This window comes from Dryobates pubescens, chromosome 34 (genome assembly GCF_014839835.1).
Source record: "Dryobates pubescens isolate bDryPub1 chromosome 34, bDryPub1.pri, whole genome shotgun sequence".
Lineage (NCBI taxonomy): Eukaryota > Metazoa > Chordata > Aves > Piciformes > Picidae > Dryobates > Dryobates pubescens.
Window position 1 is genome coordinate 7,284,523 of NC_071645.1, and position 20,970 is coordinate 7,305,492.

A 20,970-nucleotide genomic window follows, 5' to 3' on the forward strand; every position below is an offset into this window, starting at 1 on the left:
CAGGGACACCTCCCACCAGCACAGCTTGCTCAGGGCCTCATCCAGCCTGGCCTGGAACACCTCCAGGCAGGGCACAGCCACAGCCTCCCTGGGCAGCCTGTGCCAGAGTCTCTCCATCCTCACTCTCAACAATTCCTTCCTCCTCTCCACTCTCAATCTCCTCTCTCCCAGCTCAAAGCCATTGTTCCTTAGCCTGGCACTCCCAGCCCTTGTCCAAAGTCCCTCCCCACCTCTCCTGGAGCCCTTCAGGTCCTGGAAGGCTGCTCTGAGGTCTCCCTGGAGCCTTCTCCAGGCTGCACAGCCCCAACTCTCCCAGCCTGGCCCCACAGGGGAGGTTCTCAGCCCTCTGATCATCTCTGTGGCCTCCTCTGGAGCCTCTCCAGCAGCTCCAGGTCCTCCCTGTGCTGGGGGCCCCAGAGCTGGAGGCAGTGCTGCAGGTGGGGGCTGAGCAGAGCAGAGCAGAGGGGCAGAATCCCCTCCCTGTGCTGCTGCTCTCCCTGCTCTGGCTGCAGCTCAGCACTCAGCTGGCTCTGGGCTGCCAGGGACCACTGCTGGCTCCTGGGGAGGTTGTCACCACCTGACACCCCCAAGGCCTTCTCCTCCAGGCTGCTTTCAAGCCATTCCTCATCCAGCCTCTGAGGTCTCCCTGCAGCCTTCTCTTCTCCAGCCTGCACAGCCCCATCTCTCCCAGCCTGGCCCCACAGGGGAGGTTCTCCAACCCTCTGACCATCTCCATGGCCTCCTCCAGCCCTGCTCTGTGCATTCAGCTTCCCTCAGTGGCCAGCTTGGAAGCCTGGAACACCTCTAGGTGTTTCTAGGGCATTCTTTGTTGTTCCCAGGCTACTGTTCAGTGTTCACTCATCTTGGGGTGGCTTCCAGCTCCAGAGACTGGACCTTAGACCTCTCTCATGCTCACCCACCCATCATTAAATTTCCCTTGCTGAAAGTCCTTCAGATCAAGGTTTAAAGTTTAATTGACCCCAGAGATTGCAACACAGAGCAGTGCAGAGCAGCAGCTCAGCCCTGGCACTGCTGAACCCAGGGTCACAGGCAAGGAGACCTCCTGCAGCAGAGGGAAAGGAGTTTGCAGCTTCTCTGCTTGAGAGGATTTCACAGACTCACAGAATGGGTTGGCTTGGAAGGGACCTTAAAGCTCAGCCAGTTCCAACCTCCCTGCCTTGGGCTGGGACACCTCCCACCAGCACAGCTTGCTCAGGGCCTCATCCAGCCTGGCCTTGAGAGGAAGGGGACAGCCACAGCCTCCCTGGGCTGCCTGTCCCAGTGTTTCCCCACCCTCACTTGAAAGAATCTCTTCCTCATCTCCTCTCTAAAGCCTTTTTTGTGTACTTTAATGTAGGGCTTTGGTCATTCCAAGCCAGGACTGTGGCAGTGGGGCTGAAGTTTCAGAGACCAAAGGCTTTTCCTCCAGCTTTTGCACATAACCACTTGAGGGGGAGGTGGAAAAAAAGAGAAGGAAAAATGACAAAGTAAAGGGGGGGGGGGAGGGAAGAAAAGCTATTAAAAAGTGGAACAAGGTAAGAAAGGCAGGTATGTGGATATCAAGAGGCTATGCACAATCACCCTGTCCACCTCCACAGTGCTAAGAATACTCAGGAGTCACACTCAAGCTGAATTCCAGATCATTTATCTACCTCCACCCCCGCCCTGAGCATTCATCCCACAGAACAGGAAAATTCCCAGAGTCACAGAATGGGTTGGAAGGGACCTCAAAGAGCACCAACTGTGCCTTGAGCACAGCCCTGGGAGGAGAGGCTGAGGGAGCTGGGGTTGCTTAGCCTTCAGAAGAGGAGGCTCAGGGGAGACCTCATTGCTCTCTCCAACTACCTGAAGGGAGGTTAGAGCCAGGTGGGGGTTGGGCTCCTCTCCCAGGCAAGCAGCATCAGAGCAAGAGGACACAGCCTCAAGCTGTGCCAGCACCAGAGCAAGAGTATTCAGTATCACTAAGGTTGGAAGAGACCACAGCCTCAAGCTGGGCCAGCACCAGAGCAAGAGGACACAGCCTCAAGCTGGGCCAGCACCAGAGCAAGAGGACACAGCCTCAAGCTGGGCCAGCACCAGAGCAAGAGGACACAGCCTCAAGCTGGGCCAGCACCAGAGCAAGAGGACACAGCCTCAAGCTGGGCCAGCACCAGAGCAAGAGGACACAGCCTCCAGCTGGGCCAGCACCAGAGCAAGAGGACACAGTCTCCAGCTGGGCCAGCACCAGAGCAAGAGGACACAGCCTCAAGCTGTGCCAGCACCAGAGCAAGAGGACACAGCCTCAAGCTGTGCCAGGGGAGGTTTAGGGTAGAGGTGAGGAGAAAGTTCTTCCCAGAGAGAGGAATTGGCCATTGGGATGTGCTGCCCAGGGAGGTGGTGGAGTCCCCATCCCTGGAGGTGCTCAAGAAAGGCTTGGATGTGGCCCTTGGAGCCATGCTTTAGTTGCCAGGAGGTGTTGTGTGGCAGGTTGGACCTGATGATCTCTGAGGTCTCTTCCAACCTTGTTGATTCTGTGATTAGCTCAGGTGTTCATCATTCTCCCTTCCAGCCATAACATCTCTAAGTCAAAGGACCTGCTGCCTTGCAGTCAGATTGTGATTGCCTGGGGGTGGGGGGCAGGGAAGCTTCTCCTTTTTGTTCCATTTTTCACACCCTTGGCTACCCACAAACAGCAACTAACAGCAAGCCAAGTTCACACGGTGCCTCCTGCCCTGCCTCCTTTTCCCTGTCCCTCCCTCCAGGCCAAAATGCTCCAACTTCAAAAGGGCTTAAATTAGATAAATCAGACCCTGGCCTGCTGCCAGTAACATTTTGAGCACTTCTGGTCCTGAGCAGGAACAGCACGAATGCAACCTCCCCTGTGGCTTCTGCTTGCTTCCACCACCAGCCAGGAGGAGGAAGTCAAAACAGCACAGAGGAAAAAAAAGAGAGAGGGGTTGGGGTGGGGGACACCCAACAAAGAAAAGCCCAAACCAAACCAGCAACAAAGTCAGCACCATGCAGAACTTTCTCAAAGGGCAGATCCTAAGTAGCAGCAAAAAAGGACTTAGAGGAGGGGGGGAAAAAAAGCAACCCAAGGGCCGGATGTTTGCCTGACCTTCCCTGTCAATTGTCAAGGCCACATGGGTTCAAAAAGCTCAGGATACAGAAGACAAACCCCAGAGTTTTGGGTTAGTTTTCCTGCCCTCCAGCTTGGAGGAAAGGAAGATCCTAAGTGGCACTGTGCAGGTGAGGCGGCGCTCGGCGCGCCCCCTGCTCAGGTAAGAGCATCTGGATGGCCAAAGAGGCAGTGACCTGGGTCCTGATGTGCTGCTGCACCCTGGCCAGCTGCCCCCAGAGGGGAAATTCCTACACAGCTTTTTGCCACCTCCCCTCTCAGGGCCTGGATGAGGATCACAGGATGGCAGGGTTGGAAGGGATCTCAAGCGATCATCAAATCCAACCCCCCCCCCCGCTAGAGCAGGGCCATAGAATCCAGCCCAGGTCACTCAGGAACACATCCAGACAGGGCTGGGGAGGCTCCAGGGAAGGAGACTCCACAACCTCTCTGGGCAGCCTGCTCCAGGCCTCTGGGAGCCTCCCAGGGCAGAAGTTCCTCCTTGTGTTGAGGTGGAACCTCCTGTGCTGCAGTTTCCATCCCTTGCTCCCTGTCCTATCCCAGGGAGCAACTGAGCAGAGCCTGGCCCTGTCCCCTGCCTCCTGACCCTCAGCCCTCAGATATTGATAAACATTTATGAAATCCCCTCTCAGCCTTCTCCTCTGCAGCCTGAGCAGCCCCAGGGCTCTCAGCCTCTCCTCCCCAGGCAGTGCTGCAGTCCTTTAATCATCCTCACAGCCCTCTGCTGGACCCTCTCCAGCAGCTCCCTGTCCCTCTTGAACCGGGGAGCCCAGAACTGAACACAGCACTCAAGATGTGAAGTGGGAGCAGAGAGGCAGCTACAGAAATTGAAAGTCACACACCAATGTTTCACTCTCTAGCACCATTTTGTTCACACAGCAGCTGTTCTGCACTGCCCTGATGCCATTTTGCCCTTACACCCCCCTCCCCAGGAACCCCACACGGAGCAAGTGCTGCCTAAGAAAGGAAACAATCACAGAATAGGTTGGGTTGGAAGGGACCTCAAAGCTCAGCCAGCTCCAGCCCCCTGCCTTGGGCAGGAGCACCTCCCACCAGCTCAGGCTGCTCAGAGCCTCATCCAGCCTGGCCCTGAACACCTCCAGGCAGGGCACAGCCACAGCCTCCCTGGGCAGCCTGTGCCAGGCTCTCCTCATCCTCACTCTCAACAATTCCTTCCTCATCTCCAGTCTCAATCTCCTCTCTCCCAGCTCAAAGCCATTGTTCCTCATCCTGGCACTCCCAGCCCTTGTCCAGAGTCCCTCCCCACCTCTCCTGGAGCCCTTCAGGTCCTGGAAGGCTGCTCTGAGGTCTCCCTGCAGCTTTCTCTTCTCCAGGCTGAGCAGCCCCAGCTCTCCCAGCCTGGCCCCACAGGGGAAGTTCTGCAGCCCTCTAGTGATCTTTGTGACCTCCTCTGGAGCCTCTCCAGCAGCTCCAGGTCCTTCTTGTGCTGGGGGCTCCAGAGCTGGAGGCAGTGCTGCAGGTGGGGGCTGAGCAGAGCAGAGCAGAGGGGCAGAATCCCCTCCCTGTGCTGCTGCTCTCCCTGCTCTGGCTGCAGCTCAGCACTCAGCTGGCTCTGGGCTGCCAGGGACCACTGCTGGCTCCTGGGGAGGTTGTCACCAACTGACACCCCCAAGGCCTTCTCCTGCAGGCTGCTTTCAAGCCATTCCTCATCCAGCCTGGAGGTGCCCCCTTGCAGAGGTTCTCCAGCCCTCTGATCCCCTTCCTGGCTGAAGATCATCTCTCAGCCAAGGCTCTGCAGCCCTGTCTGTGGGCATCTCTGCTCTCCTCACTCATCACTCCCATTACAACTCATAAGAGGAACTCTTCTCCTTCATGCTGGAAGAAGTAAATCAGCTGCTTACATATCTCATCACCACCACCCTAAAAGGACTTTTCCAGGTTCTTAGTTGGAGTGGAGAGAACAGGAACCTCTCAGCCCACTGATTTATGTTCCTCATTTCCAGCACTTGATTACCTGGGCAGTGATTCATGCTTTCCCAGGAAGCACTCCAGCTGCATACTGGCCTAGTTTTGATTTGACTTGGTTTGGTTTGTGGGGTGTTTTTTTCCCCCTAGCAGGTTAAACTACTTTTTCCCTTGGTGCTCAGCAAGAGGCAGAGACAAAACAGAGTCCCTGCCTTGAACAGGGCACCATACAAGCAAGGCTGGGAGGTGGCACAGCACCACATTGGGCTGCCAAAGCAAGGTGCCCCACGTAGCAGAGTGGCAGAATGCCCTCTCTTGAGTAGGGCCAGCAGGTCAAGAGAGGGGATTCTGCCACTCTGCTCTGGGGGTGCATCCAGCTCTGGGGGCCCCAACACAGGAAGGAGAGGGAGCAGGTCCAGAGGAGGCCACAAAGATATCGGAGGGCTGGAGAACCTCTGCTGAGGGGACAGGCTGAGAGAGCTGGGGGTGTTCAGCCTGGAGAGGGCTCTGGGGAGACCTTAGAGCAGCATTTCAGTATCTGAAGGGGATCTACAGGAAGGCTGGCAGGGGCTGGCTCCAAGGGCCTGCAGAGATAGGACGAGAGGCAACGGCTTGAAATCGGAGCAGGGGAGATGGAGGTTGGACATCAGGAGGAAGCTCTGCACAGTGAGGGTGGGGAGACACTGGAATAGGTTGCTCAGGGATGTGGCAAAGAGACATTCAAGATCAGACTTAATGTGGCCCTGAGCAACCTGGTCCACTTGGAGATGTCCCTGCTGATTGCAGGGGGGTTGGACAGGATGACCTTTGAGGGTCCCTCCCAGCCCCATGCGTTCCTGGGTGGCACAGAGGGGACACCAACAGCTCTGGAAAGCCTGGAGCAGGATGAAGGGGAATGATTGATTAAAACCACAGGCTAGAGAGCAGTACAACCTGCACTCCTCCCTTTGATGCAGTCAATATGGGACCATTCTTTGGGATGTCAGGAAATGCCAGCTCTTGAGAGAGGTTAAGGTGCCCCAGCAGAAAAGGAAGTCACAGTGCCACACAATGGGCTGCAGCCATCTAAGTAACATCCTGGCACTGCATCCCCTGCCCACTTTCTGGCATCATCTCAGGCTGGGAAAATGAATCTGCTCAACTTTCTCAGAAGCTCTTAGCCCAGGAGCCAGGCTAAGCCCAGGGGATGTTGAGCAAAGTGAAGGGAAGCACAGAATGGGAGGGGTTGGAACAGGCTTCAGAGATCCTCCAGAGTCCAACCCCCCTGCCAGGGCAGGGGCACCCAGGAACACATCCAGCTGGCTCTTGAAAGTCTCCAGAGAAGGAGACTCCCCAGCCTCCCTGGGCAGCCTGCTCCAGGCCTCCAGCACCCTCACACCAAAGAAGTTTCTCCTCCTGTTGAGGTGGAGCTCCCTGGATTCCAGCATCCCTTGCAGGCTCCAAGCCAACCATAAGAGAGGTACTGCCTCAAACTCAGAAAAGAGATCATGGAAGAACATTTGGCTTGCAACAAAGAATAGGGAACTTGCCATGCTGCATGTCACAGTCTCACAGTGTCACTAAGATTGGAAGAGACCTCAAAGATCACCAAGTCCAACCTGTCTCCACAGCCCTCATGACTAAACCATGGCACCAAGTGCCACATCCAATCCCCTCTTGAACACCTCCAGGGATGGGGACTCCACCACCTCCCTGGGCAGCACATTCCAATGGCTAACAACTCTCTCTGGGAAGAACTTTCTCCTCACCTCCAGCCTGAACCTCCCCTGGCACAGCTTGAGACTGTGTCCTCTTGTTCTGGTGCTGCCTGCCTGGCAGAAGAGCCCAACCCCCACCTGGCTCCAACCTCCCTGCAGGGAGTTGCAGAGAGCAAGAAGGTCTCCCCTGAGCCTCCTCTTCTGCAGGCTAAGCAACCCCAGCCCCCTCAGCCTCTCCTCCCAGGGCTGTGCTCCAGACCCCTCCCCAGCCTCCTTGCCCTTCTCTGGACACCTTCAAGTCTCTCAATGTCCTTCTTGAGCTGAGCAGCCCAGAGCTGGACACAGGACTCCAGGGGTGGCCTCAGCAGTGCTGAGCACAGGGCACAAGGACTTCCCTGCTCCTGCTGGCCACACTCTGCCTGCTGCAGGCCAGGATGCCCTTGGCCTTCTTGGCCCCCTGGGCACACTGCTGGCTCATGGTCAGGCAGTTGTCAGTCAGCACCCCCAGGTCCCTCTCTGTTTGGCAGCTCTGAGCCACTCTGCCCCCAGCCTGCAGCACTGCCTGGGGTTGGTGTGGCCAAAGTGCAGCCCCTGGCACTTGGACTTGTTCAATGCCATCCTGTTGGCCTCTGCCCATCTGTGCAGCCTGGCAAGGTCCCTCTGCAGAGCCCTTCTGCCCTCTAACTGACCAACCTCTGCTCTCAGCTTGGTCTCATCTGCACATTTGCTGCTGACTGACTCCATCCCCTCCTCCAGATCATCAATGAGGATGTTAAAGACCTGCCTGCCTGGGTTGCAGAAGTCATTTTTAGCAGAGCTAAGTTCTAAGCTGTCTCTCTTCTAGAAGGTTCAAGCTAGACTCAGTTGCTTCCCCTCAGGAGGCATTGTGCTGACAAGACAATGAGGCTGTCAGCACATCCACACTGAGATGCTGCCTTCACACTGGAGCTCAGGCTAATTAGAAGCAGGAGACTATAAAAAGAAATCAGGTACAGAGAGAAAGAATTTTGAAAGGGACTTTCATAGAATGATAGAATTGTGCTGGTTGGAAAAGAATTCTCAGCTCACCCAGTCCAGCCCTCAGCCTAAGAGCACTGTGTCCCCAAGGGCCATGGCCACAGCTTGCTGGAACACCTCCAGGCATGGGGACTCCTCCACCTCCCTGGGCAGCCTCTGCCAGTCCCTGACCACACCTGCAGCAAAGAAATTGTTCCTCATCTCCAACCTAAGCCTCCCCTGGCACAGCTTGAGGCCATTTCCTCTCCTTCTATCTCCTTCTGAAGTAGCCTCTTGAGGCCATTTCCTCTCCTTCTGTCACTTCAAGCTTCTGCTTGACCTTGGCTGCATTGTTTTGGCTAAGCCAAACTCTGCTCCTTTCTCTTCTCCCTTTTTTTGTACAGGGGGGTGAGGGGGAAGGCAGAGAGGGAGAAGCTAGTAGCTCCCCCTGGTCCTTGGCCAGGGGGGGTGTCTTAGAATCATAGAATCAGAGATCATCAGGTCAACCTGTCACCCAACACCTCCTGACAACTAAACCATGGCTCCAAGTGCCACATCCAGCCCCCAGTGCCCTCCCTGGGCAGCCTGCTCCAGTGCCTGACCATTCTTCAAGCCAAGGAAACGTTCCTAACACCCAACCTAAATGTCCTGAGTCTGGGGGCAGGAGAGGTCTTGTGCTGCTTATGAATTGCAGATCCCTGCCAATATTGTGAATCCTGTAGATTTTGTAGCACATTCATTGCACTTCACTGTGCATTGGAGTTCTGCCTGTAAAGACAGCTTCCATCTGCCTCCAGCTGAGCTGGCCTGGCAAAGTTAATGTTGGAGGGGGAAATTTCAACCCACCACATCAGCTCAGGCTAGGAAACAACCCAAGTGCTCTCTAGCCAGCAGGGCCAGGGAGGGGATTCTGCCCCTCTGCTCCACTCTGCTGAGACCACAGCTGCAGCTCTGGGGCCAGCTCTGCAGCCTCTGTGCCAGGAAGGCTCTGGAGGGGCTGGAAGGTGTCCAGAGCAGGGCCAGGAGGAGGAGCAGAGGGCTGGAGCTGCTCTGCTCTGCAGACAGCCTGAGAGAGTTGGGGTTGTGCAGGCTGCAGAGGAGAAGGCTCCCAGGAGACCTTCTGGTGGCCTTCCAGGAGCTGCAGGGGGCTGCAAGCAAGCTGGGGAGGGACTTTGGAGGGTGTCAGGGAGGGATAGGGGTCTGGGACACCTCTGATGAGGGCAGGAATCAGGCCTGGGACAGAAAGCCAGCAATGGGCACTGGCAGCCCAGAAGGCCAAGGGCAGCTCAGCTGCCCTTGGCCTTCTGGGCTGCCAGTGCCCATTGCCAGAGGTGGAGGGAGAGGATCCTGCTCCTCTGCTCTGGGGTGTGAGGGAGGGACAGGACTGGGGGGGATGGAGCAGCACTAGAAGTGGGGAGCTTGAGATTGGCTGTGAGGAAGAAGTTGTTGCCCAGGAGGGTGGTGAGAGCCTGGCCCAGGCTGCCCAGGGAGGTGGTGGAAGCCTCCTGCCTGGAGGTGTTTGCAGCCAGGCTGGAGGTGGCTGTGAGCAACCTGCTGTGGTGTGAGGTGTCCCTGCCCATGGCAGGGGGGTTGGCATTAGGTCATCCTTGAGGTCCTTTCCAAGCCTAACAGCTGTAGGACTCTGAGCCACCATCAGTGGTCCCTGCCACGAGATACCTGCACGGTGTACCTGCACGGTGTACACCTCCCCCTTCTGCCTCTCAAGCTGATCTCAGTCCACCCAGTTCCACAGATTTCCCAGCTGCCAGCCCACAGGGAAGCAGAACCTGACAGCCTGCCACCAGCCAGCAGCAGAGGCCCCAGAGAAGCCTCGCCGAGCAGGGCGGGTGCATCTCGCAGCTCAGATGACTTTGCCTCTCGGCACTGCCCCCCCAGGGCCTGGCCACAAAGAAAATGTGAACTAAATAAGAAAGCAGGCTGCCAAAAGGCTTCTCCACTCCCACAGCCGCTGGGAACTGCAAGCCTGCCCCTCAAGCACCCTCTGCTGTGCCTTTCCCACACAGCAGCCAAGCTCTGCCAGCATCCCGGCTCCTTCCTCCCTCTCCAGCAGCAACATCTCCAGCCTCTCCTCAACCCTTAGGAGGAAAGCAGCGCAGAGACCTCGTGGCCAGGGAGATGCTCCCAGACCCTGCATCCCAGCATCAGCCCCAGCAGCACTGCCAGCCTCAGGGCAAAGGGGGAGGAAGGTGGAGACACAAAGTAAGAAGGTGCCAAGCGAGACCACTTACGCACAGTGAGGCCGGCAGCATTTCCATCCTACCTTTGCTGTCGCCATATCAGACGTCTCCATGCTTTCTGCTTGGCCTAGCAGCAAACAGGAGCATGGGAGGAGAAGGGGGAAAGAGAAAGGGAAAGTCAAAAGAGGATGAAGAGAAGGCAAACGACGAGACAGGAGGGTGAGAACGGCGGGCTGGGCTCCGAAGGGACTTCCCGAAGCTGCCCCTCCTGCCCCCCGGGGACGAGCGGAGGAAGCAGCTCAAGCAGAGGAAGCAGCCGGAGCAGAGGGGCCCAAAATAGCTCCTTGGGGCGAGTCTGGCACAAGAGGCACTGCCACGGCCCCCCCCCCAGCTCCTCCCTGCTGCCACCACCCAAAAGGTCTGGGACAGGATGCTGAGGAACAGAGGATCCTCCTCCCAGCTCCCGTTTGAAGTCTGAGCTTCTGCAGGGAGCCAGCAAGGAGCCCTCCCCGAGGCATGGTGCTCTGCTCTTCCTCCAGCGACCCTCCCCCAGCCATGCTGCCCTTCCTCTTCCTCCAGCGACCCTCCCCTAGCCATGCTGCCCTTCCTCTTCCTCCAGCATCCCTGCCCTAGCCATGCTGCCCTTCCTCTTCCTCCAGCATCCCTCCCCTAGCCATGCTGCCCTTCCTCTTCCTCCAGCATCCCTCACCTAGCCATGCTGCCCTTCCTCTTCCTCCAGCGACCCTCCCCCAGCCATGCTGCCCTTCCTCTTCCTCCAGCGACCCTCCCCTAGCCATGCTGCCCTTCCTCTTCCTCAAGCATCATCCCTCCTCTAGCCATGCTGCCCTTCCTCTTCCTCCAGCATCCCTCCCCCAGCCATGCTGCCCTTCCTCTTCCTCCAGCATCCCTCCCCTAGCCATGCTGCCCTTCCTCTTCCTCCAGCATCCCTCCCCTAGCCATGCTGCCCTTCCTCTTCCTCCAGCATCATCCCTCCTCTAGCCATGCTGCCCTTCCTCTTCCTCCAGCATCCCTCCCCTAGCCATGGTGCTCTGCTCTTCCTCCAGCGACCCTCCCCCAGCCATGCTGCCCTTCCTCTTCCTCCAGCATCCCTCACCTAGCCATGCTGCCCTTCCTCTTCCTCCAGCGACCCTCCCCTAGCCATGCTGCCCTTCCTCTTCCTCAAGCATCATCCCTCCCCTAGCCATGCTGCCCTTCCTCTTCCTCCAGCATCCCTCCTCTAGCCATGCTGCCCTTCCTCTTCCTCCAGCATCCCTCCCCTAGCCATGCTGCCCTTCCTCTTCCTCAAGCATCATCCCTCCTCTAGCCATGCTGCCCTTCCTCTTCCTCCAGCATCCCTCCCCTAGCCATGCTGCCCTTCCTCTTCCTCCAGCATCCCTCCCCCAGCCATGCTGCTCTTCCTCTTCCTCCAGCATCCCTCCCCTAGCCATGCTGCCCTTCCTCTTCCTCCAGCGACCCTCCCCTAGCCATGCTGCCCTTCCTCTTCCTCCAGCGACCCTCCCCCAGCCATGCTGCCCTTCCTCTTCCTCCAGCGACCCTCCCCTAGCCATGCTGCCCTTCCTCTTCCTCCAGCATCCCTCCCCTAGCCATGCTGCCCTTCCTCTTCCTCCAGCATCCCTCCTCTAGCCATGCTGCCCTTCCTCTTCCTCCAGCGACCCTCCCCCAGCCATGCTGCCCTTCCTCTTCCTCCAGCATCCCTCCCCTAGCCATGCTGCCCTTCCTCTTCCTCCAGCATCCCTCCCCTAGCCATGCTGCCCTTCCTCTTCCTCCAGCGACCCTCCCCCAGCCATGCTGCCCTTCCTCTTCCTCAAGCATCATCCCTCCCCTAGCCATGCTGCCCTTCCTCTTCCTCCAGCATCCCTCCCCTAGCCATGCTGCCCTTCCTCTTCCTCCAGCATCCCTCCCCTAGCCATGCTGCCCTTCCTCTTCCTCCAGCGACCCTCCCCCAGCCATGCTGCCCTTCCTCTTCCTCCAGCGACCCTCCCCCAGCCATGCTGCCCTTCCTCTTCCTCCAGCATCCCTCCCCTAGCCATGCTGCCCTTCCTCTTCCTCCAGCATCCCTCCCCCAGCCATGCTGCCCTTCCTCTTCCTCCTGCATCCCTCCCCTAGCCATGCTGCCCTTCCTCCAACATCCCTCCTCTAGCCATGCTGCCCTTCCTCTTCCTCAAGCATCATCCCTCCTCTAGCCATGCTGCCCTTCCTCTTCCTCCAGCAAGCCTCCCCTAGCCATGCTGCCCTTCCTCTTCCTCCAGCAAGCCTCCCCTAGCCATGCTGCTCTGCTCTTCCTCCCCCTTGCTCTGTGTGGAAAGTGACATCACCACCCCCCCAGATGGGTACTTGAGGAATCAGGAGGAAGGAAGGCAGGCAGGCAGGCATCAGGCAGGTTCTGGGCAGTGCACAGATACAGGAGAAGTGATCAGATGGGAGGTGGATGGAAGAAGGCAGCTTCTGAAAGGAAGGAGTGAAAGGAGTCAGCCAGCCAGGGAAGCAGTGGTGCCAAATAAGCAGAGGAGAGGCAGAGTCACACATGCAGAGGAGATGCAAGGTGGGGGCTGGGCATCTGCAGCCTCCTGAGAACACTCACCTCAGAGAGCACTCAGCAAGCACTGGGCCTAACCTAGCAACTCTGGGGTGCACACTCAGCTCAGACAGAGAGCATCACAGCAGCCAAGGTAAGATTCGTCCCAGCATCCCGAGGCATCCGGAGCTGCCTGGCTGCAGCCAGCCCTCATTGGTGGAGCACAGTGACTTCACAGCTCCCATTCATCCCCAGCTTCTCCTCCCCAGTCCTGCACACCCCTCCTGGCCTCCTTCACCAGCCAGGCTGCCAGCCCTCAGCCCGGGGAGCAGTGCCTGCAGCCCCTCGGAGCGCTGTGGCAGCAGCACAGCCAGGCGGACGTGAGCAACCCTGCCCGGGAGAGAGGAAGGGAGGGAGGAGGGAGGGAGGAGAACACTGCAGAGCTCAAATTCACAGCCTCTGAGGACCAGAAACATCACTGCCTGAAAGTGCTTATTCATACAAGAGTGCTGGGGCAGGCAGCAGGCACCACAGAGCAGGACCCAGCGAGCAGGGAGGCTGGCAAGGGATTTACAACGCCCGGAGGGGCAGCTCGTCCTGGCACTCCCAGCCCTCCTCCAAAGCCCCTTCCCAGCTCTCCTGGAGCCCCTTCAGCTACTGGCAGGCTGCTTTAAGGTCTCCCTGGAGCCTTCTCCTCTCTAGGCTGCACAGCCCCAACTCTCTCAGCCTGTCCCCACAGGGGAGCTTCTCCAGCCTCTGATCCCCTTCCTGGCTGAAGATCATCTCTCAGCCTAAGCTCTGCACACTGTCTGTGGGCATCTCTGCTCTCCTCACTCATCACTCCCATCACACCTCATAAGAGGAACTCCTCTCCTTCATGATGCAAGAAGTAAATCAGCTGCTTGCACATCTTTGTGGCCTCCTCAGGACCTGCTCCAACAGCTCCATGTCCCTCTGGGGGCCCCAGAGCTGGAGGCAGTGCTGCAGGTGGGGGCTGAGCAGAGCAGAGCAGAGCAGAGGGGCAGAGTCCCCTCCCACATCCCACTGGTCCCAGTCCCCAAAAGCAGCCATAAGATATCCAGCTGCAGACAGACACACCAGCAAACACCCATGCTGTGGACAACCTACACCCCAGCCCCCCCTGTTATGGAGCCCTTGATTCCTAGGATCACAGAATTGTCAGGGTTGGAAAGGACCTCAAGGATCATCCAGGTCCAACCCCCCTGCCCTGGGCAGGGCTCTGCTCACCTGTGTGCATTTTCATAACCAGAGAATCAGTAAGGATGGAAAAGACCTCAGAGATCATCAAGTCCAACCTAGCACCCAACACCTCCTGACAATTAAACCATGGCTCCAAGTGCCTCATCCAGGCTCTTCTTAAGCACTTCCAGGGATGGGGACTCCACCACCTCCCTGGGCAGCACATTCCAATGGCCAATCTCTCTTGCTGGGATGAACTTTCTCCTCACCTCCATCCTGAACCTCCCCTGGCACAGCTTGAGACTGTGTCCTCTTGTTCTGCTGCTGGCTGCCTGGCAGAAAAGCCCAACCCCCAGCTGGCTCCAACCTCCCTTCAGGGAGCTGCAGAGAGCAAGAAGGTCTCCCCTGAGCCTCCTCTTCTGCAGGCTAAGCAACCCCAGCTCCCTCAGCCTCTCCTCCCAGGGCTGTGCTCCAGACCCCTCCCCAGCCTCCTTGCCCTTCTCTGGACACCTTCAAGTCTCTCAATGTCCTTCTTGAGCTGAGGAGCCCAGAACTGGACACAGGACTCCAGGGGTGGCCTCAGCAGTGCTGAGCACAGGGCACAAGGACTTCCCTGCTCCTGCTGGCCACACTCTGCCTGGTGCAGGCCAGGATGCCCTTGGCCTTCTTGGCCCCCTGGGCACACTGCTGGCTCCTGTTCAGCTGCTCTCCACCACTCCCCCCAGGTCCCTCTCTGCCTGGCTGCTCTCAGCCACTCTGCCCCCAGCCTGCAGCACTGCCTGGAGCTGTTGTGACCAAAGTGCAGCCCCTGGCACTTTGCCACAAGCATTCACAGCAGCGTGGGGGAAAGAGCCCCCAGCCTCCTGCAGGGCTTGCAGCAAAGCCCAAGCTAGGGCCCCAGTAAAGCCCAGCTCTGCAAGTCAGGCAGAGCTGACTCCCCTCAGTGCAGCCTCCTCAGAGCAGAGCCTGCCTGTAGCTGCAGCAGGCTGCAAGGGCTCCTGAGCTCCAGAGCAAACAGGAAACACCTCCTGGGGAAGCCTCCTCTTCGGAAGGGAGCAGCCCACTCCCGCAGCCCGGAGGGCTGGGGAAGAATTTGCAGCTCCATAAATAGCTTCAGCAAGGAGGGATGGCAGCTGGGGCTGGGAGCTGGCCTCCAAACCAGCCAGCCTGCACATCACACAGCACTGCTGGCTCCCAGCACTGCCTGCCAGGGTCCTCTGACCCCCCCCCAAACACTCACAGCTCTCAGGGCAGCTTGAGGGAGTTTCATCCTACCACAGCATCCTCTCCACAGCTTCCTCTCCACAGCTTCCTTACTGTGGCTTTACTACTGCCAGCAGTAGAGTTCCAGCTTCCCTCTAAGCAGAGCAGCCTCACCTCTGCCAGAGTCATGGTCACTGAAGGATTTATTGGTTCAAGGAGTGGAAACAGGGGGCTTGGGAGGCTCCAAACAGCTTAGCTGCCTGGGCAAGGCACATAACCTGCAGGCACACAGTGCAGAGAGCAACCTGGGAGCCAGCACTCCAGCTCCATCCTCCCATATGGCACAGAAGGGAAGCCTGCAGGAGCTGGGGGAGCAGTGGCAGAGCAGCAGCCTGAGCCTCTGTGAAAGGTGCATGCAAAAGACAACCTGCTAGGAACAGAGCTGGAGGGGGAACTAGGAGCAGGTCAGGGAGGGGGGAAAGGAGTGCTAGGAAGCAGGGCAGAAGGCAAAGAAGAGGTTGCTTAGCTGTTGAGCACCTTGCTGTGCAGGTGTACAGCTCCCCAGGACAAAGAGCCAGGTGGACAAACTCCTGAATCCCTCCTGAAGTCAGCAGTGTTCTGCAGCTCTGCCACCTCTGCTGCCAGCCAAGCAGCAGGTGCAGTCACAGCAGCATCTGCAAGCCAGGGCACAACTCCATTCCCCTAGGAAAGGGAAAATAACCTCAGGAGAGGCTCCCTCCTTGCTGCAGCAGCTGGGAAATGACGTGAGCCTTCAGCTGCAGACAGGAAAAAGGCTGCTCTGGCACTGTGGGCATGCTGGGAGCTGTAGGCACAGTGCCCAGGAACTGAAAGTGCCCAAGAGCCATTTCTGAGCTGTGAACACAGCCACTCAGCACCCAGGGAGAGCAGCATCCCAGCAGAGCAGCAGTGGCTTCAGCTCTCAGAGAGCTCTCAGGGCTGGAAGGGACCCCAAGGCTCAGCCAGCCCCAACCCCCTGCCATGGGCAGGGACACCTCACACCACAGCAGGTTGCTCACAGCCACCTCCAGCCTGGCTGCAAACACCTCCAGGCAGAAGGCTTCCACCACCTCCCTGGGCAGCCTGGGCCAGGCTCTCACCACCCTCCTGGCCAACAACTTCTTCCTCACAGCCAATCTCAATCTCCCCACTTCTACTTCTGCTCCATCCCCCCCACCCCTATCCCTCCCTGACACCCTCCAAAGTCCCTCCCCAGCTCGCTTGCAGCCCCCTGCAGCTCCTGGAAGGCCACCAGAAGGTCTCCTGGGAGCCTTCTCCTCTGCAGCCTGCACAACCCCAACTCTCTCAGGCTGTCTGCAGAGCAGAGCAGCTCCAGCCCTCTGCTCCTCCTCCTGGCCCTGCTCTGGACACCTTCCAGCCCCTCCAGAGCCTTCCTGGCACAGAGGCTCCAGAGCTGGCCCCAGAGCTGCAGCTGTGGTCTCAGCAGAGTGGAGCAGAGGGGCAGAATCCCCTCCCTGGCCCTGCTGGCCACACTTCTCTTGCTGCAGCAGTTTCCCTCCACCCAGTGGTGAAGCAAAATACTTCCCTGCTGTGAAGGAAGGGTAATGCCCTGCCCTGGAGGAAGAAGGACACTCTTGTGCAAGGAGAACGATTCAGCATCAAGAGGTTGGGGAAACTGAGATGATTCAGACTGCTGCTGCCTCTTTCTTGGGCAGCATGGTAACAAAAGAGGCCTTCTGCTTTCACACACAGACTTTGGCCTCTTTTCCCCTGCTCATTGTCTTGCATGGTTGAACTCTTAACCTTCCTTTTGCTTGAGGTGGTGCAAGAACCTCTCCCACCCCAGCATTGATTCATCTGCTCCCAGAAGGGGCAGGCTGGCAGCAGACTCAGGGCCTGCTTCATCAAGGAAGTCCTCTCTGATTTGCCTTTCTTCATCAGAAGGTGAAGCCACCAGGAAATGTTCCCCTTCCCTTTGCAAATCTCTGGCAGCCACAGAGACAAAGCACTGAGGCCTCATTACCTTGGGCAGAAAGCTTCTGGGGTCTGCTCACCTCCTTTTCTCTTGAGGTCAGAATACTCTGCAGTGAACTCCTGGCATGGCTCAAAGCCACAGCTGCCCACAGCCCCAGGAGCTTCACAGGACAGGACTGGCACCCAGGAGAATGCTGAGTGCCTGCTCTTTTCAATCCAGAGTGCTCTGAAGTGCCCAAGAGCCAAGATGCTTGTGCAGCCTGTCTCACACAGAAGTCTCTCCTGAGCTGAAGCTTTAGATGGAGTCCAACAACCTCCTCTGCCTTCTTCAGGGGTAACCCACACAGGAGCACAGCACCACAGCAGCAGAGCTTTTTGGAGCCATCTGGAGCTCTGGGGTGCCTAATGCAATGTCCCAGCCCAGGCATGAAACCTCACCCTAGGCTGGTGTGACTCAGGTGAATGGGTGGAAAACCTTCCAGCAAGAGCAGGCAGCACAGCACTTTGGCTTTGAGAATAAAACTCCTTAGGGGAGTGACTGCAAATTCAGCAGAGGAAGAGCAAGGGCCTGGCTCCTTCATTTCTGAAGGCTGAGCCAGAAGCAAGCAGCTAAAGCAGGGGCTCAAGGTCTTAAGATGCAAGCTGCCAGCTTGCTCAGAGCCATTTCAGGTCAGTGAGAGCCTCCCCACAGCTCGGGTCCCTCAGTACCCCTTGGAGGGTTGAGAGGGCTTCCAGCAAACAGCAACAGGGCAGAGCAAAGGCCAGCAGGCTGCAGCCAGGGGGACACCACAGAGCAGGTCTGGCTGGCTGGCTGCCCACAGCCCCATGTATCACACAGCCACATTGCACTGGGGACCCCAGAATCACAGAGTGGGCTGGCGTGGAAGGGAGCTCCAAAGCTCACCCAGTCCAACCCTCTGCACTCAGCAGGGACATCCTCCACTGGATCAGGCTGCCCAGAGCCCTGCCCAGCCTCACCTTGAACAGCTCCAGGGATGGAGCCTCAACCACCTCCCTGGGCAGCCTGTTCCAGCAGCCTCCTGGTGCAGAACTTGTTCCTCACATCTCATCTCAACCTGCTCTGCCCTAGTTTGAAGCCACTGAGGATTCCTAGCTCCTGAGGAGCCTGAGGCAGGGCAGGTGCTGCACAAAGCAATGCCCTGCACCAGCCCCTGAGAAGAAAGGCTGAGCATCCACACTTGCCTGAAGCAGTGAGAAACAACAAACCTTTGGCAGGCTGGGTACTTTCAGGCCCCCATTGCATACAGCCTGCCATGGAAATGAGAGGAAGGGGTGAAGGTTAAGGCTCAGGAGAGCAACCCCCCAGCAGAGTGTGCTCCAGCTGGATATTAGGGAGAAGTCCATTCCAGTGAGGCTGGGGAGAGCCTGGCACAGGCTGCCCAGGGAGGCTGTGGAGGTCTCCTCCCTGGAGGTGTTCAAGGCCAGGCTGGATGAGCAAGCTGGGCTGGTGGGAGGTGTCCCTGCCCATGGCAGGGGGGTTGGAACTGGATGAGCTTTGAGATCCCCTCCAACCCAACCCATGCTCTGAATCTATGAAGCAAAGATTTGGGACAGGGAACTTGAGAGGGAAAGGAAAACAAGCAGCAAAGAAGACTTAGAGAGAAGCATTAAATCCAACTTGCAGGAGAAGAGGGAGAGCCAAGGAGAAGCTGAGGGGCTCAAGGACAGACCTTGGCTAGCAGCTGACCTTGGTGTGGTGGGGAGATGCCTGCTGCCATCCCATCACCACCATGCACCACAAACCCTCCTGCAAAGGCCAAGAAATGAATGGGGAGGAAGGGGGGGAAACCCCAAAGAACAAAGCAGAAGCCAAGGGGGGAGGGAAAGGAGCAATGCAGAGGAGAATGAGCACTCACACGGTTACAGTCATCTGCAGGAAGGGGGAGGGCTCTCCAGGTGCCGGCTGGGGAAGCCTCACTTCAGCACTGCTGCATGGGACCCCACAGGGCCAGCGCCTTGGGGGAGGCAGCAGCACGGGGTGGAGACCCCAGAATCCACCATGGAAAGCTGGGATGCCTCCACCCAGCCACTCCCAGCACTGCTCTTCTGGCTGGGAGCAGCTTGGCCCCAGAGGGAAGGGGCAGTGACCAGGCTGAGGAGCAGCCCCTCCAAAGAGCTGGAGCTGCGCAGGAGGCATTGGTCTCCTTCCTCTGCTCTCAGGTTTCTTCCATCCCAGGCAATCCACTTTTAAAGGCACAGCTGCCTTTAAGCCACTGCCAGATCTGCTGCTGCTGCTGCTGTGGGGTAAGATGCAAGAGGCTGAGAGAATTAAGAGTTCCCTTCCTGAGACAGGAAGAAGTGGAGGTTCATCACTCCCAGAATTGAGCTCCGAAGGCCAGGAGTGCCCAGCTCCCATTTCCCTCACAATCACAGAATCATGCTGGCTGGGAAAGACCTCTAAGCTCATGGGGTCCAACCATCCACCTGAGACCACCATGGCCACTGAGCCAGGTCCCAAAGTGCCATCTTGAACCACACTGGGTGGAAGCTGACACAGATTGCCCCAGCTCTCCTGCAAGAGCAGGAGAAAAACTGCTTTGAGCATCAGCATCACCACCAGGACCCTTCTTGGTGGAAAGAATGGATGTTTGGGATGGGATGGAATGGGATAGGATAGGATAGGATAGGATAGGATAGGATAGGATAGGATAGGATAGGATAGGATAGGATGGGGTAGGATGGGGTAGGATGGGGTAGGATGGGGTAGGGTAGGATGGGGTAGGGTAGGATGGGGTAGGGTAGGATGGGGTAGGGTAGGATGGGATAGGGTAGGATGGGATAGGATTAACCAGGTTGGAAAAGACCTCAGAGATCATCAAGTCCAACCTCTCACCCAGCACCATCTGAGCAACTCAACCATGGCACCAAGCACCCAATAGAATACAATATGATAGAGTAGAATAGAGTAGAATCAATCAGGTTGGAAAAGACCTCAGAGATCATTGAGTTCAACCTCTCACCCAGCACCATCTGATCAACTAAACCATGGCACCAAGTGCCTCATCCAGGCTCTTCCTAAACACCTCCAGGGATGGGGACTCCACCACCTCCCTGGGCAGCACATCCCAATGGCCAATCTCTCTTGCTGGGATGAACTTTCTCCTCACCTCCAGCCTGAACCTCCCCTGGCACAGCTTGAGACTGTGTCCTCTTGTTCTGCTGCTGGGTGCCTGCCTGGGAGAAGAGACCAACCCCCAGCTGGCTACAGCCTCCCTTCAGGGAGCTGTAGACAGGAAGCCAGAGCATGGCTTGCAGAGGTGCAGACCATCAGAGGATGTTCCAAGCCCATCTGGGCCCATTAGAAGGGCATCTTCCTGCTCCTTGTCATTTCTGCCAGGGTTCAGATCCACTGCTAAATGGAGCCTGAGCTATTAGGCCACCACAGGGGACAGCAAGCACTTTCTGCTTGATGCTTATGGTGCCCCCCACCCCCCATCTCCCACCAACAAACCCACACCAATTCATTCTTCTCATGGACACACATCTTCCTATTCCCTATGCAGCAAGGATGAAGTGAGTAGCTGCCATCACCACAGGTCCCCTGCTCCCCACCCCCTGTCCCTTCTGCCCCTGCTCCCCACCCCTGTCCCTTCTGCCCCTGCTCCCCAGCCCCTGTCCTTTCTATCCCTGCTCCCCACCCCTGTCCCTTCTGCCCCTGCTCCCCAGCCCCTGTCCTTTCTATCCCTGCTCCCCACCCCCTGTCCCTTCTACCCCTGCTCCCCACCCCTGTCCCTTCTGCCCCTGCTCCCCACCCCCTGTCCCTTCTGCCCCTGCTCCCCACCCCTGTCCCTTCTGCCCCTGCTCCCCACCCCTGTCCCTTCTGCCCCTGCTCCCCAGCCCTGTCCCTTCTGCCCCTGCTCCCCACCCCCTGTCCCTTCTACCCCTGCTCCCCACCCCTGTCCCTTCTGCCCCTGCTCCCCAGCCCTGTCCCTTCTGCCCCTGCTCCCCACCCCCTGTCCCTTCTACCCCTGCTCCCCACCCCTGTCCTTTCTATCCCTGCTCCCCACCCCCTGTCCCTTCTGCCCCTGCTCCCCACCCCTGTCCCTTCTGCCCCTGCTCCCCAGCCCCTGTCCTTTCTATCCCTGCTCCCCACCCCCTGTCCCTTCTGCCCCTGCTCCCCAC

The 20,970-nt window shown here is 58.0% G+C and overlaps 1 protein-coding gene across 2 annotated transcripts in view; it reads right to left on the reverse strand.

Annotated features, from left to right (window-relative positions):
- GRAMD1B (GRAM domain containing 1B) overlaps positions 1 to 20,970 on the reverse strand; it is a 152,222-nt gene that overhangs the window by 104,516 nt on the left and 26,736 nt on the right. The window contains exon 3 of one of the 2 annotated variants that reach the window (XM_054175974.1): positions 10,019 to 10,062. The exons of the other annotated variant lie outside the window; for it this stretch is intronic. Within the exon in view, the coding sequence (XP_054031949.1) occupies positions 10,035 to 10,062 (28 nt within the window). The 3' untranslated portion in view covers positions 10,019 to 10,034. The remainder of the gene's footprint in view (positions 1 to 10,018; positions 10,063 to 20,970) is intronic. 2 annotated transcript variants of the gene reach the window in all.